The 14,621-nt window shown below is 42.4% G+C and overlaps 1 protein-coding gene across 1 annotated transcript in view; it reads left to right on the top strand.

Annotated features, from left to right (window-relative positions):
- The window catches only part of Fras1 (Fraser extracellular matrix complex subunit 1), a 400,690-nt gene that overhangs the window by 347,992 nt on the left and 38,077 nt on the right, over positions 1 to 14,621 (top strand). The window contains exons 55-59 of the mRNA XM_055594513.1: positions 1,464 to 1,710; positions 2,963 to 3,307; positions 5,191 to 5,351; positions 6,727 to 6,874; positions 13,713 to 13,918. Coding sequence (XP_055450488.1) covers positions 1,464 to 1,710; positions 2,963 to 3,307; positions 5,191 to 5,351; positions 6,727 to 6,874; positions 13,713 to 13,918 — 1,107 coding nt within the window. The remainder of the gene's footprint in view (positions 1 to 1,463; positions 1,711 to 2,962; positions 3,308 to 5,190; positions 5,352 to 6,726; positions 6,875 to 13,712; positions 13,919 to 14,621) is intronic.

Raw genomic sequence — 14,621 nt, 5'->3', positions numbered from 1 at the left:
CAGTGCTTGCGTTTAATGGGTATTTATTCCATTTTTCAAGTCAATTTCATTTCATGAGTTCAGTCTCTGTAAAGCACAGTAGGCTGTATCCCTTCACAGAGTTTGGCAAGCAGCTAAACTAAGTGAAAGCCTTTTTTTTGTTGTTGTTATTTTTTTTTTTTTTGTCCAATAAGGATATAGAAAAGACCAGCGAAGATAAGGCTTCAGCAAAGAATGTCACATTTTCCAAGAAGAGACAAAGGGCTGTCAGTGTGTTCCACATCTTAAGTGGAAATCTAATGAGTGCTTTGCTTTCTTGGGGGCATTTTGAAACACAGAGATTAGCAAAAACTCAATTTGATCAGTTGATTAGGTATGCACTAATATTTGTGACTGATTTAAATTATGTGTTTTCAGATCTGGGTTTCTTAGAGGCTTCTGACTAATTCTGCTATTTATTTAACAGCCTCAGTTTATACAAACAACAGGCCAGGTCCATTTCTTGCTCCTCCTCTTTGGACAAGTGCCTATCTCTTTTTCATTTGAAAAGTTTGTCTTTATCTTATTCATCCCCCTCCCCTGCCTCTGTCTCTTTATCTCCCTCCTCTTTTTCATTCATTGTGTTAAGACAATTGTAACCAGGGCAATTCTTGTTACATTTACAGTTATGTGAAGGTAAAATAACTTCTCTGTCTTGTACCTGCTAAATTCATTCATATCATATTTCTAGGCAAAAGGTTTAGCCAAATATAAAGTCAAACTAGCCTCGTGTGTTAAGTGACATTTTATGAGCTCAAGCTCAATTATTATTCAGTGCAACAAGATTCTCTTGTTAATTTTTAATTACATGCACAACATAGTCATAGCCATGGTAATATATCTGTGCAGTACATTAAAATATCTTAACACTTTCATGATATCGTTTTCTTTAGTCCTCCTAATGATAGTGTAGAAGAACTACTATTATCAATTGCTTAAATACCTGATGCTCATAAACTTTCATAACTTTACCTGTCTGAGAGGGAATCAGTGCCTGAAACTCAAGTTTCGTACTCCAAAATTGGAGATTGTTCTAGCTAAACCCCCAGTTAGAAAGAACTCTGAGCAACTAAATGGTAATCATTCATAAAAAGAATGCAAATAATTGTTACCCATTTGTCTAGTCACCATTTGTAAAATATTTCTTTACGTATTATACCAATACACTTAAAGATTTTTCCTACCTGAATGTGAAGTATAATAGTTATACAATAAATTAGCCTCAGTTGCGCAGCACGGACAGGGAGAGATGTCTGAGTGTCATGGACAAAGCAGGAGTTATAGATGGAGAAGCCCAAAGGTATCATGCAGTTCTTTGCCAACTCAAGTTGGGTGGTTTCTATTTGTTTTTGTTTTTGTTTTCCCCTCGCAATACTTTCAAGGAACTGAACCAGGGGATGCTGAGGTCACACACAGTTTAACTCCTTTGGTTTGTTTTGTGACAGGTGCAGTTTGATGAGCGAGAGGACACCAAGTCCTGTACCATCGTCATCAACGACGATGACGTATATGAAAATATCGAAAGCTTCACTGTGGAGCTCAGCATGCCAGCCTATGCCCTGCTAGGAGAGTTCACCCAGGCGAAGGTCATTATCAATGACCCCGAAGATGAGCCCACATTAGAGTTTGATAAGAAGTCCTACCGGGTCAACGAGAGCACTGGGTTTCTGTTTGCACCTATTGAAAGAAAAGGTCTGTTGTTGCCATGGGTGACAAGGAGCTATGATGATAACTAACATCCATTGAGCCTCTTCTGTGTGCTGAGTGCTCAGGCTTCACATGAACTCATTTGTATACTTTTTATTTCATATATTAACCTACTGAATCCCAGAACAACTGTCATGTTGAGTCCACCTGAATGGGGCATTATAGGAAGGACTCTCTTCTCAGTACATGTAGCTAGAGCTCCATTTACTCTTAAAGGGGAAGTGCAGACTAGTTAGATTTAGCCTTGCAAGTTATTCATTAACTTGGTCTTTTTAATCATTCACCCATTCCATAAAATATTTACCACCTGTGGTCAAGGAGAGAAGTTATATTTGTGCAAATCTCAGGTTTTTGAAGTCAGAAAATATACTTAAAGGTTTTCCTACCTGGTTGTAAAGTATAATATTCAGATAAAAAAATGTACTTCCTTTTGGGAAATACAGAGCAATTTTTGAAGGCTGGACATTCAAAACAAAGATGTCGTGGGTTTATGACCTTGCAGTACAGAGAAGCTTAAAACAGGTGGGGATGAAATCCCTTCAAGACCACATGCGTGTAAACGATGGTGTCAGGTTTCAGTATTGAATCTGCTGACTGGGTGTTAGTGAAGTAAATACTTTGGGTAGCCCAAAACCATGATATGTACCACTTGGGAGGCAGGCAAGCCCCATTGACTGTCCTGGGCCGCCACACCAGCCTACAGCGGGTTGTCATCAAGGGATGTGACAGCCTTGGAGAGCACAGTCGATTGTATTCTGACATTGTTTTATCTTGTTTTGTGCAGTTTCATCGTTCCTTTTTTTAAACCAGCTTGTTTCTCTCTCGGGGAATTAAAGTACAGAAGTTTCTTCAGGGAGGCAGTGAACTGTGCCCATCTCACTTCCTTCAGGACACAATTACTTTGCTTCTTAAAGTACCAAATATGCCTCTTATCTTTCCACCCGCTGTGGTCCTAGATGGTGGGCAATGAGTCTTGTGAATTAACAGAGCACAAAATTTACAGAATAGGAAATCCATTTTAAGTTATTTTGGGAAGTATCTGGGGTATATTAAATCCTCAAGCGGTTTATACCACAGGCGTAATAGAAACTGCAGTTCAGGAAGGTTGCCTGTCAGAGTTTGGGCAGAAATAGTGATGGAATGTGTCAGAGGGGGAAGCTCATTAAGTTGCTAGAAATGTCAGGGCTTGAGAAGCACTCATTCTCCCACTCTGCCTTTCCCGCCATGTGTGTTGCAGGAGACTCAAGCAGTGTCGTGTCTGCCATTTGCTACACAGTCCCCAAATCAGCCATGGGGAGTAGCCTGTATGCCCTGGAATCAGGTTCTGATTTTAAGTCCAGAGGGAGGTCTGCTGAGAGTCGTGTGATATTCGGACCTGGTGTCACCATGTCCACATGCGATGTCATGGTCATTGATGACAGCGAGTATGAAGAGGAAGAGGAGTTTGAGATAGCCCTGGCTGATGCTTCTGGCAATGCCCGCATTGGAAGGCTGGCAGTGGCTAAGGTCTTCATTAGTGGTCCCAATGATGCCTCGACTGTCTCCCTGGGCAACACAGCTTTCACCATCAGTGAGGATTCAGGTAAGGGAGGAGAGTCTCTCTGGGTTTCTACGAAGCATTTTCTAATCCTTCATCCCAAGCCAGGTTCCATCTTATGTTTGACAATATCCTTAAGACATGGAGAGTGTCATTCCTTAATGGCACTATAGTTGGTCTTGAGATTGCATGATGCCAGACATCAAGACTAACAGGAAGGTGGTGGAATCAGAGAGTTTTATCCACTCTGCGTGCTCTGATTGTTAATGGCAGAGAGGTAGGTATCCTGGAGCTTTGTGGTCTGATTTTGTGGCACAGAAGGATGTTATGTGCTTAGCATTTTGGCTTGTGCAGTGGAGTAAAGTTCTTCCTTGAGGATGTGGATAGTACTGTTAACTACTGAAACAAACATCCAAGTTTCAGTGTCTTGACACATGGAGCATTTTCATTTATATGTCAGCCCAAAGGCATCAGTGGTGAATCTCTTCCTATGCCATTTTAGAGCTGAGGCCTCTTTCTTCTTGGGTCTCAGAGTCTACCATGTGCTGCAGGAAGAGGGAGACAGCCATTGTGCTGAAGATAAAGGTCTTCTAGCTTTTTGAAGGGATTCTGAGATGAATTGGGAGCTAACACTTTTTAAAGATTTGTGTTGTTTTGTTTTGTGAGTGTGTGTGTGTGTGTGTGTGTGTGTGTGTGTGTCTGTGTTATGCAAGTAGGTTCCACAGAGGCCAGAGATCACTCGATGAGAACAGTAAGCTCTCTTCCCCACTGAGCCATCATTCCAGTTCCCAGAACTAATATTTTTTTAGCACATAAAATACCACTCAGGGTGCCATGCGTGTATGTTCTGTTCATTCTCACTCAATGTTAAGTGGATCAAATAACATTAGCTGTAAAAGCAGAGAAGTTAGCTAAATTATCAGAGTTTATTCAGCTAGAGGCTGGAATCGTGGCTGAGTGTTTAAGAACACGCCTACTCTTACAGAGGACCTGAGTTTGTTTCCCAGCATCCACATGGCAGCCACAGTTCCAGGGGATCCAGCACTCCTTTGTGGCCTCTGTGGACACCAGCCATACATTTGGTGGACATAAATACACGTCAGCAAAATATTCATACAGCTAAGATGAAAATAAACTAGTCTCAAAAAAAAAAAAAAAACTTCGTGTAGACAAAACAAAACAAAAGATAGTGCAGCCAACACAGGCACAGACCTGGATCAGAACCTTGCCCTGCTGTTATGCCTGTCCTATACACCAAGAGCCATGACGTGACTGACTACATGTTACTTTACACATCAGTACAAGAATACGGTGTTTGATGGTGCTCTCAAGTCAGCTTTTCTATGTGGCTATGAGAAGAAGTAAACATCTTCCCAACACTACAGATATGGTGTCACCATGGCCCAAAAGATGAGGTTCATGCCTAAGATAATAAGCCTGTATGGTTTGAGTAATGATGTGTGTGCTGCTGGATAAAATAAGAAAATCAACCCAGTTAAAACATTATATTAATGTTTTAATATAACATGCAGTCCCAGGCCCCAAGAGTCCCAAAGCTCATTACTGACTTTTCTGGCAGAGGCTCCCATCTGAGGGTTTTTCTCCTCAAATGGGTTTGAGATGTTTCTTGGTGGCAGGCTTCCCTCCGGTGCATGTGAAACCTGCTCCCTCCGTGGGCTATTTTTTTGGTGCCATCCTACTGGAGACTCCTGTGAGTCTCCTCTTGACCTTAGTGGCAGTGAAAGGGACCAGTGACACTTCTCAGCCCTGTTCAGAGGGATGGAAGAACATGGATGGAAGAGGATGGATTAGACAAACCAAGAGGGAAAGCCGCCACTGCTAGAGAAGAGCGCTCTGGGGTACCCTCTGGTTTTCTTTTTCTTTTGGCTCAAGGTTGAACAGTAAAAATCTCTATTACCTTAAACCAGGCACAGTGAAGATTCCAGTTATCCGTCATGGCACTGACCTTTCCACCTTCACATCTGTCTGGTGTGCCACACGACCCTCGGACCCAGCTTCTGCCACTCCAGGAGTTGACTATGTGCCCAGCTCAAGGAAAGTAGAATTTGGGCCAGGTATCACTGAACAGGTGAGCTGCAGCAGTCAAGGTACCTCAAAGCCAACAGTCTTATGGCTTCTAATGTGGTTTCTTTCCCTTCCTTCCTTCCTTTCCTCCCTCCCTCCCTCCCTCCCTCCCTTCTTCCCTCCCTCCTCCCTCTCTCTCCTTTCTTTCTTTCTTCCTTCCTTTCTTTCTTTCTCTCAAACAAAACCTTCTCTCATACAATACATCCTGACCACAGTGACCCCTCCCTCCACTCTTCCTAGTTCCCCTCTCTTACCCTCTCCCCCAGAACCACGCTCCCTCCATCTCCCATCAGGAAAGAGCTGGCCTGCAGAAGATAACAACCAAACAGGACAAAACAAGATAAAATAAGACATGGCAAAAGCCCTGACACATAAGCTGGACAAGGTGACCCAACCTGAGGGAAAGAGTCCCAAGAGTAGACAATTTAAAAGTCAGAGACAACACCTGCTGTCACAGTCAGGAATCCCATAAAAACACAAGCTAACACCCACAACAGATACTCTGAGAACCCACCCAAGCCTGTGTGTGCCCCTTCCGTTTCTGTGAGCCCATGTGCTTAGTTGATTCAGTGGGCTGTGTTCTCCTGGTGTCTTCCCTCCCTTCTGCCTCCTATCATCTTTCTGTCCCCTCCTCCATGAGGTTCTCTGAGCTCTGAGGGGAGGGACCCTATGAAGACATCCAGTTTAGACTCTGTCTGCATAATGTCTCTAGGGTAGTTTCTGTCTGCTATCTGAACTCTTCAAAACATTAAAATCCCCTTACAGGCATTCAGTACTTAACTTTCTTTAGAAATACATACAAATGAAGGCTGGCAAGCTGTCTGTCCCCTCTAAGACTGACAGCTTGAGTTTGATCCCCAGGACCCACATGTGAAAGAAAAGAAATGTCATCTGCATATTGTCCTCCGACCTTCACCCTTTTCACATTTGTACCATGGCATGCACACATATACACTTACACATGTAGAGACATACACATAGAGAGAGAAACACACACACACAGATACACACACATACATAGAGACATAAACACACAGAGAAAAACACATAGAGACATACACAGAGAAACACACACACATAGAGACATATAAACAAAGAGAAATAAACACACACACACAGAAACATACAAACACAGAAATACACACACAACATACAGATGTAAACAGAAATTCATGAAAGGATCTTCTGAAAACTCCCCAAATGATCTTTTTACCATCAAACGCCTAACAGTGCACGTTTAGAATAGAAGCTGTAAGAATATGGTAACGAGATGACTGTAATATGAATTTAAAGAAAAAACCTCACTTTATGACCGCAAAGAGAGTTGCGGATGCTGGGTGCCAGGCCGTGTCTGAGGCTTGCTTCCATCTCTCCTGCAGTTCTGCACCTTGACTATCTTGGATGACGCGCAGTACCCAGTAATTGAAGGACTGGAGACATTTGTGGTTTTCCTCAGTGCAGCACAAGGAGCGGAACTGACCAAACCCTTCCAGGCTGTCATTGCAATTAATGACACATTCCAGGATGGTAAGAGATTGGAAATGCCAGCTGCTGGTTTGAAGTATATTTCTATATTTTTCTTAACCTTCAGGCATGTTTCATTGTATCTCATTCATATTTTCATTCATGAATTATGTATATATATATATACATACATATACACACATAGACATATTCATGTACAAATGTGTATGTGCCCTTGAATACACATGGAGGAGACAATACCCTGCCAGCTGCAGAGAGACATGTAAGCATTAGGCCTTATACTCAAGAGGTTCTGTGTCTGGTATAGCAGGTTTGACAAAGGCAACTTCAGGTGTGATAGGACTTTAGCCATGGATAACAAAGAAAAGCCTGTTACACATGGGAGATAGGCTCAGATGTAGCCAGTTGGCAGCTCAGTCTCCATGTGGATCCCCGAGTAAGCAGAGCAGGGGCTGTTTCTGTCATGAACTTGGTTGCCTGCTCTTTGATCACTTACCCCTGGTGATGTGGCCTTCCCAGGCCACAGAGGAAGAAGATCCAGGCAGTCCTGATGAGACTTGACAAGCTATGGGCAGATGACAGAGGAGGAGAACTTCCCTTTTCAGTGGACTAGGGGAAGGGGATAATAAGGAAGAAAAAGGGAAGGTGGGACTGGGGGAGTCGAGGGAGGGGGCTTCGATTGGGATATATAATGAATAAATTATGAAAAAAGATAAAAAGAAAAAAGACAAGTGGAAGATAAGTATATCCCAGTATAAAATATTGAAAGGTGCATATTTGGGGAACTGGAGTGCTGACTTCTGCCTTGAGCAAGACAGCAGGTAGGTAGAGGCATGAGTGGGAAGCTGGCGGTGTGTCAGAGCCTATGGGGCCTTATGTCCTGGCCAAAAGGCTTTGCAAAGAAGCAGTGAAAGCTGTTTTGAGGAAAGTAACATTGGCAGCAGTGAAAATGGTATGCACAGGTGATTAGGAGCAGTAGACAATCAAATATCATCTCCACGGAAGACATAACCCGGATACTAGAGGGTGAGCCCGAAAGCTGCTTCTTGGGAAGGAGTGAAGAAAATTAAATTTCCAGAGCGTCTGGATCTATGTGTGGGTTCAGAGGTCAGAGATCAAGTCATAGGTTCCACTTGAGCCAAAAGGACGGCCATCAGCAGCCCCCGTGGCTGACCACAGAGTCAGGGTTTGAAAGTCTCCTAAAAGAGGAAGAAACAGGTCACAGCAGAATTTTTAATGTTTGTATTTATCCTTAAATAATCATGTATATAGTAGTAAAAACTGCAAATGGCAAAATGACATACTATGAAAATTCAATCTTCCTTCTACCCCTTACCTCCAAATCACCTAGGCCTTTCACTGGAAACAATCATTCTTCCCCAATGCTTTCAGGTGGATTTTTTATGAGGAATTTGTATGTGTATTTATATGTGTAAATATGTGTATTTACCTACATATATGTATCTACATGTGTGTTTCTGTATATATGTAACAAGTCATTAATTTATAACTTACATGAATGAAAAAAATGTGTGCTAGAAGAGTGAAAGACTTTTAATATATTTTTTCTTTTTAATTTTTATTAATTACAGTTTATTCACTTTGTATCCCCCCTGTAGCTCCCTCCCTCCTCACCTCCCAATCCTACTCTCACTCCCCCTTCTCCACCGATGCTCCTCCCCCAGTCCATTGATAAGAGAGGTCCTCCTCCCCTTCCCTCTGATCCTAGTCTATCAGGTCTCATCAAGGAGTGGCTGCATTGTTTTCCTCTATGGTCTGGTAAGGCTGCTCCCCCCTCAGGTGGAGATGATCAAAGAGCAGGCCAATCAGTTCATGTCAGAGACAGTCCCTGTTCCCATTACTATGAAACCCACTTGGACACTGAACTGCCATGGGCTACATCTGTGCAGGGGTTCTAAGTTATCTCCATGAATGGTCCTTGGTTGGAGTATCAGTCTCAGAAAAGACCCCTGTGCCCATATTTTTTGGTTCTGTTGCTCTCATTGTGGAGCTCCTTTCCTCTCCAGATCTTACTGTTTCCTATTCCTTCCATAAGATTCCCTGTACTCTGCCTAAAGTTTGGTTATAAGTCTCAGCATCTGCTTTGATATCCTGCAGGGCAGAGCCTTTCAGAGGCCCTCTGTGGTAGGCTCCTGTCCTGTTCCCTGTTTTCTTCCTCTTCTGATATCCATCCTCTTTGCCTTTCTGAATAGGGATTGAGCATCTTAGCCAGAGTCCTCCTTCTTGATTAGTTTCTTTAGGTGTTCAGATTTTAGTATGTTTATCCTATATTATATGTCTAATATCCACTTATGAGTGATTTTTGTCTTTTTTAATTGATTTATTATTTATTATAATTTAATCTCTCTGTATCATGGCTGTAGCCCCTTCCTTCTTCTCCCCCTATACCCCTTTCCTAATCCACTGACAGGAGATGGCCTCCTCCCCTACTATCTGACCTTAGCCTACAAGAACCATGCATGGAGAGGACCCCCTGCTCAGATGTAGACCATAGGCAGCTCAGTCTCCATGTTGTTTCCCTAGTCAGGGGAACAGGGGCTCTTTCTGACATGGACTCTGTGGCCAGCTCTTTAATCACCTCCCCCTGGGGTGGAACGTGCAGCCTTGCTGGGCCATAGAGGAAGAGGAGTGAAAGATTATTACAAGTCCCCAAAACAGTGATACAAATATTAGCACAATAAGAATTTTGAGCAGCCTGCCCACCTGGTACAATTCGTTCATGCCCTTTGTAGGCAGTCTACCCCTTAACTGATGGCCTAGCAACTATGTGTCTGCTTTCTGCCCCTGAAGTTTTGCTTTTCCCAGAATGTCATGTAGATGAGTTCTGTAATCAGGCACAGAAGAGTCTATTGCAGTTCATTTATTCCTGGCAGGTCTGTAATTTATTCTATGAACTGGTCAGATTCCAGTAACACACACAATCTTCATTACACCCTGAGGAACACAGAAAGGTCTTTCAATTTTCCCCAATATTTTATTGGTACCTGTTGGAGTTGCAATCTTAGGAATTTAATATGGAAAACAGAATGTCTCTGATCTGTTAGGAAGGCTATCACATTTATTTTATGTCAAGGATTTATGTGCAGAAAAGAGCTCCCCAAACTTGTTTAGTGGTTGGTGGGAGGCAGCAGTATTTTCTTATGCTAGTCATCTCTCTTATGATAGATAATTTTTTGAGGCCATGCATTGTACACTTTTAGGTATAAAGATCTTACATGTATTATATCTGATCTTCACGGTAACCATTCAAGTTGTGACTCTGAGATTTGAATAGTTTGTGTAAGGTTGTGTGAAGAGATGATGGAGCAAGAGCCAAAAACTCAGATCTAATCCATCTGGCTCCATCTTTTGGTTCCATGTCCTGTCTCTGCCTTTTCCCATGCAGTCTTAGCTGGCACCTGCCCTCTAGGTGGCAATGTCTGCTGTCATTTGAGAAGTTAGTAAAGTCAGCGCTTACCTTTCAAATGCAGCGGCTCACCTTTCTAATGTAATCTCAGGTATTTTCATCTTATCCCTGTGCTGAATTCAGGACTCTAAATAATCTAAGGAACTCATCTCAGAAGGTTTTCTTGTTTTTAATCTTCCTCTTCTGAAATTAGATTCTAATGTGCATGTGAGTACTAATGGCAGAGAAGAAAGATGTTGTAGGGGCTGGAGAGATAGTTTGCCAGTTAAGAGCACTGGCTGCTCTTCCAGTAGGTCCTGAGTTCAATTCCCAGCAACCACATGGTGGCTCACAGCCATCTGTAATGCAAATATGATTCTCTCTTCTGGTGTGGATGAAAATAGAGTGCTCATATACATAAAATAAATAAAATCTTTAAAAAAAAAAAACGGGTTAGAGAGATGGCTCAGCAGTTAAGAACACTGGCTGCTCTTCCAGAGGTCCTGAGTTCAATTCCCAGCATCTATTTGGTGGCTCACAACCATCTATAATGTAATCTGCTGCCCTCTTCTGGCCTTCAGGTGTGCATGCAGCTAGAACACTCATATACAGAAAATAAACAAATAAAATATTTTTAAAAAGACCTGTAGCCACTAATGTTGCTGTACTCCTGTGTATACAACTGAGTAGCATTTACTCATTGACTCCAAAGAATCAGAGCTGGATTTCAGTTAACTCTCAAAACTTAACCATTGTACATTCGCTCTGTCAATGACCAAGAAGATGAACAAAATAATAGTGTCCATGGAGCATTTTATGCTCCTGGATATTGTGCTCAATATTGTCTCAGCTACAGAATAACCGAGAACAGAGCCCTGTACTTTATTTCTGGATGCCAGACTGGTGCAAATAAATATGTTGGTCATGTACAACAAATGTGCTAAGGAGGGTGTTCAATGATAAATGCATTAAACTATAATTATAATTAATACCCACTGCCAGCCCAGTGCCTTTAGGTAATAACCTCTTTTGCATCTTTGCACCCTATTGGTACAAAGAGAGGACTCCTGCAATCCGGGGAAACCCATCCTCCTGGTCAGTGCTGCATCTCCCTAGGACATCACTGCCCAGCAAAGCAGTTGACAGATTGGCATCAATATGTATGAGAGTCCTAAACACAAAGCATGACCTATTCCGCCAGCCTGTTCTCTGTTCACCTTGCTGCTGTCTTGCATTGTCTCTCCCCAGCCCCTTGCCGACTGGGGCTTTCTGAAAGAGAAGATATTTTTTTCCTGTGCAGGCTGCGAGAAGTGTCCATCCCTCCAGCCCCCAACAGATAAGGATAGAAGTGAGAGTGAATATCCCGTCAAAGATGAGGAAGGAAGAGTCTTTGCAGCTCTAGGAGAATCTGGGGTTGATGAATGCATGAGAAAATATTACCTTTTTAGCCCTTAACTTTCTCACCTGACTTGAGGCAAGCCAGGCCAGCCACAAAACCCCCGTGTGAAGTTTTTGACACATGCCAGAGGCGGCACGTCTTACTTGCTTGTTTTGTTCTCCCCTTGGCAACACATCTCCGCTGGTACCAAGCACCTTGCACTGAATGACAGGCCCCTCCAGTATCAAGATGCAGGCACTAGTTTTCACTTAGGAGTGATGTTGTTAGAGGTTTTTTTTTTTTTTACGAGGTCCTGCCTTTTTATGAGGTCACCATTGATAACTAGCAGGCTCAGTTCTGACAATAGGATGGATTTGTCCTTGCTACATCTTCTAAGCCAGAGTCAGTTGAAAGCAAACAGAACTTTGTCGGTAAACAGAACTCGAACTGGCAGTGGTGAACTGCTCCCAGCACCCCTTTCTCTCTGCATGACAGGGCACATGCAGAAGGCAGCCAGGAAGAGAGAAATGATAGCATCAGGGTCGCTTTCCTGTGGCTCTGAACATGAAATGCAGCTCAGTAGGCTTTGACGTCTGACCTCTTGCATTGCTCATGAAGGAATTAATAACCAGAAGTCAACCAAAAGCTGGGCTTAGGGAAATGTCTTAATGCAGAGCATCAAGTAGGCATGGAGCAGCAGAGAGAAAAGTGATTCCCTGGATGGAGGAGCATGACGCTGTGGGCCACATGCAAACCAAAATACATTCAACTTACCAAGTCTGAGCAACTTCTGTGCGCTTTATGCTACACTGAATATTATGTCTGTGTTACCTTACGAAAGCCAGTCTTCTCAGCCGGCATATGAGATGCTCATGCTTTTGCTTTGTGAGTTTATTTATTTATTTAATTATAGTTCCCTTATTTTGCCCAAAATTCACAGATCAAACTCAGAATATTTTATTATATGTAAATTATATCTTAGCAAATCTGATTTAAAATGCTAATGTGGTTATGAAGCATAAAATATTAGAAGCCAATTTTGAAATTTTGTTTTATATCTGGTTAAGAAGGCTCTTCTGCTAATGATGCAAACTAAAAAAAAGTACATAAATAGAAACATCATTAAAATTTCAAATATAAATACAATATTGGAAACATATTTACAACTTATATCACAGGAAAAAATGTATTCTGTGTAACACAGAACAAGTTCTACAATTGTTAAGGAAAGTAGGCCAATAAACATAGTTGCTTTGCAAGTTTAAAAGCCCAGAAAGTCTAAGTAATTCACCTTGTTACCATCCAGTCATTAAGGACGGTCAAGCCTTTTTTTTCTAATTCCATTATTTCTAATCACCTTTCATTAGGGTCCCTGCTTAAAGTCAAATGAGGTCATCAGGTTTCCAATATTTGTGACTCCCTAGCACCAGTCACAAATCAATTATAGTCTGTGAAATTCACCCTTTCTATATCCATATATTTTGTTTGGTCCAAATAGGTTGGACCTCTATGGAATTTCTTTGTAGTATTTTGTTTACTGTTGTTATATATATATTTTAATTTAGGAGAAAAATCTAGATCTCTGGCTTAATTTTTAAATAACATCTGGCAACAACAACAAAAAATAATTGAAGCCCTTTAAATAGATCAAGCCTGGTTTTTTTTGTTGTTTTGGTTTTGCCTGCATCTCTACTTTTCCCTGGTGTCTCGCTGGACCCCAGGACCTATGAGACGGACCATAATTTGTCACTAACCTTATTTTTTTCCTTTATTGTGTTCATAGGAGGAAAGTGGCAATGTGGCGTATTCAAATCGTTATCATATTATCTTTGTGCATGTTCCCTGTTTGTATTGGAGGTAGTCACCGCATTCTGAAGATGAGCAAAGATGGGTATAAAGTCTAGGTCCCTGGAATCACAGATTCACTAACCATAGCAACCATAATCACACTCATCCTACGACTCACAGCCATGCTGGAGATCCCCTAAGCGCTTGTGCGTTGGCATCCTGTGGAGGCCTTGGGTGGAGGGCCGCTGAGGTTGCTGAATCTTCTCTCTCCCACTGACAAGGACCCAATATCCCTATCCCTTACCCAGTTCCCAGCATGCAGTTCGCCAAGGATCTGCTTCTAGTGAAGGAGAAGGAGGGCATCCTGCACATTCCTGTCATCCGGAGCGGGGACCTGAGCTACGAGTCGTCAGTGAGGTGCTACACCCAGAGCCACTCAGCTCGGGTCATGGAGGACTTTGAGGAGAGAAGAAACGCCGACTCTTCGCGGATTACATTTCTGAAAGGGGAGAAGGTAAGTGGGCTCGTGGTGGTTCAAAGATGAAATTCCCTGCTTGTAACCTTGGTTTGTCCATGAAGTAAATTAGATACACGGTCTAGCTCCTGGAGTTCTTTACAAATTGATAAAATTACTAATAATGGAATCCATTTGGCTATTTTCTTTGTCTGTGCTTACAACCACATGCATCCTTTATTGAGCTGGGAAGCTTGGCTGGAGCCCAGAAGAATTAAACGTAGACCGCTTTGTCTGAAACTATAATGGGGGAACCTGTTGTGACCCCAATGTGACCCAAATAGTGAAAGAGGATTCTCTGGTATCAGGGTCTTTGTCCCAGGGTGATATACATCCAACGTAGGGCCAAAGAGGCAGGCAGACAACTTCCAGCATTATCTTGGCCATGTACGTGAGCAGTTACTCATCCTTTAAAATTAAGTTAAAGCCGCACAGCTGAGAGCCTCAGTGTTTTCCAGCTATGGCTGTCTTGCATCCCCTTGCAACCTCAGAAGTGTGCTGCCTGTAATCTCACCATGTCGACCAAGGAGAATTGCAGTCACAGCCATTTTCAAGCCTCAGTTTCAATGGCAGAGCCAGCAGAACCCTAGGTTCAAGGCACACAGTCTTATTTGATCTGCATCTCCTATTTATATTTTCTCTCTAAAAAAGGTTTTGTTTGGTTTGGTTTGGTTTGGTTTGGTTTGGTTTGGTTTGGTTTGGT

Source organism: Psammomys obesus, unplaced genomic scaffold (assembly GCF_907164565.1).
Source record: "Psammomys obesus unplaced genomic scaffold, mPsaObe1.curated_primary_1811, whole genome shotgun sequence".
Lineage (NCBI taxonomy): Eukaryota > Metazoa > Chordata > Mammalia > Rodentia > Muridae > Psammomys > Psammomys obesus.
The sequence above is the reverse complement of the archived record's forward strand: the minus strand, read 5'-3'. Positions and strand labels throughout refer to the sequence as shown.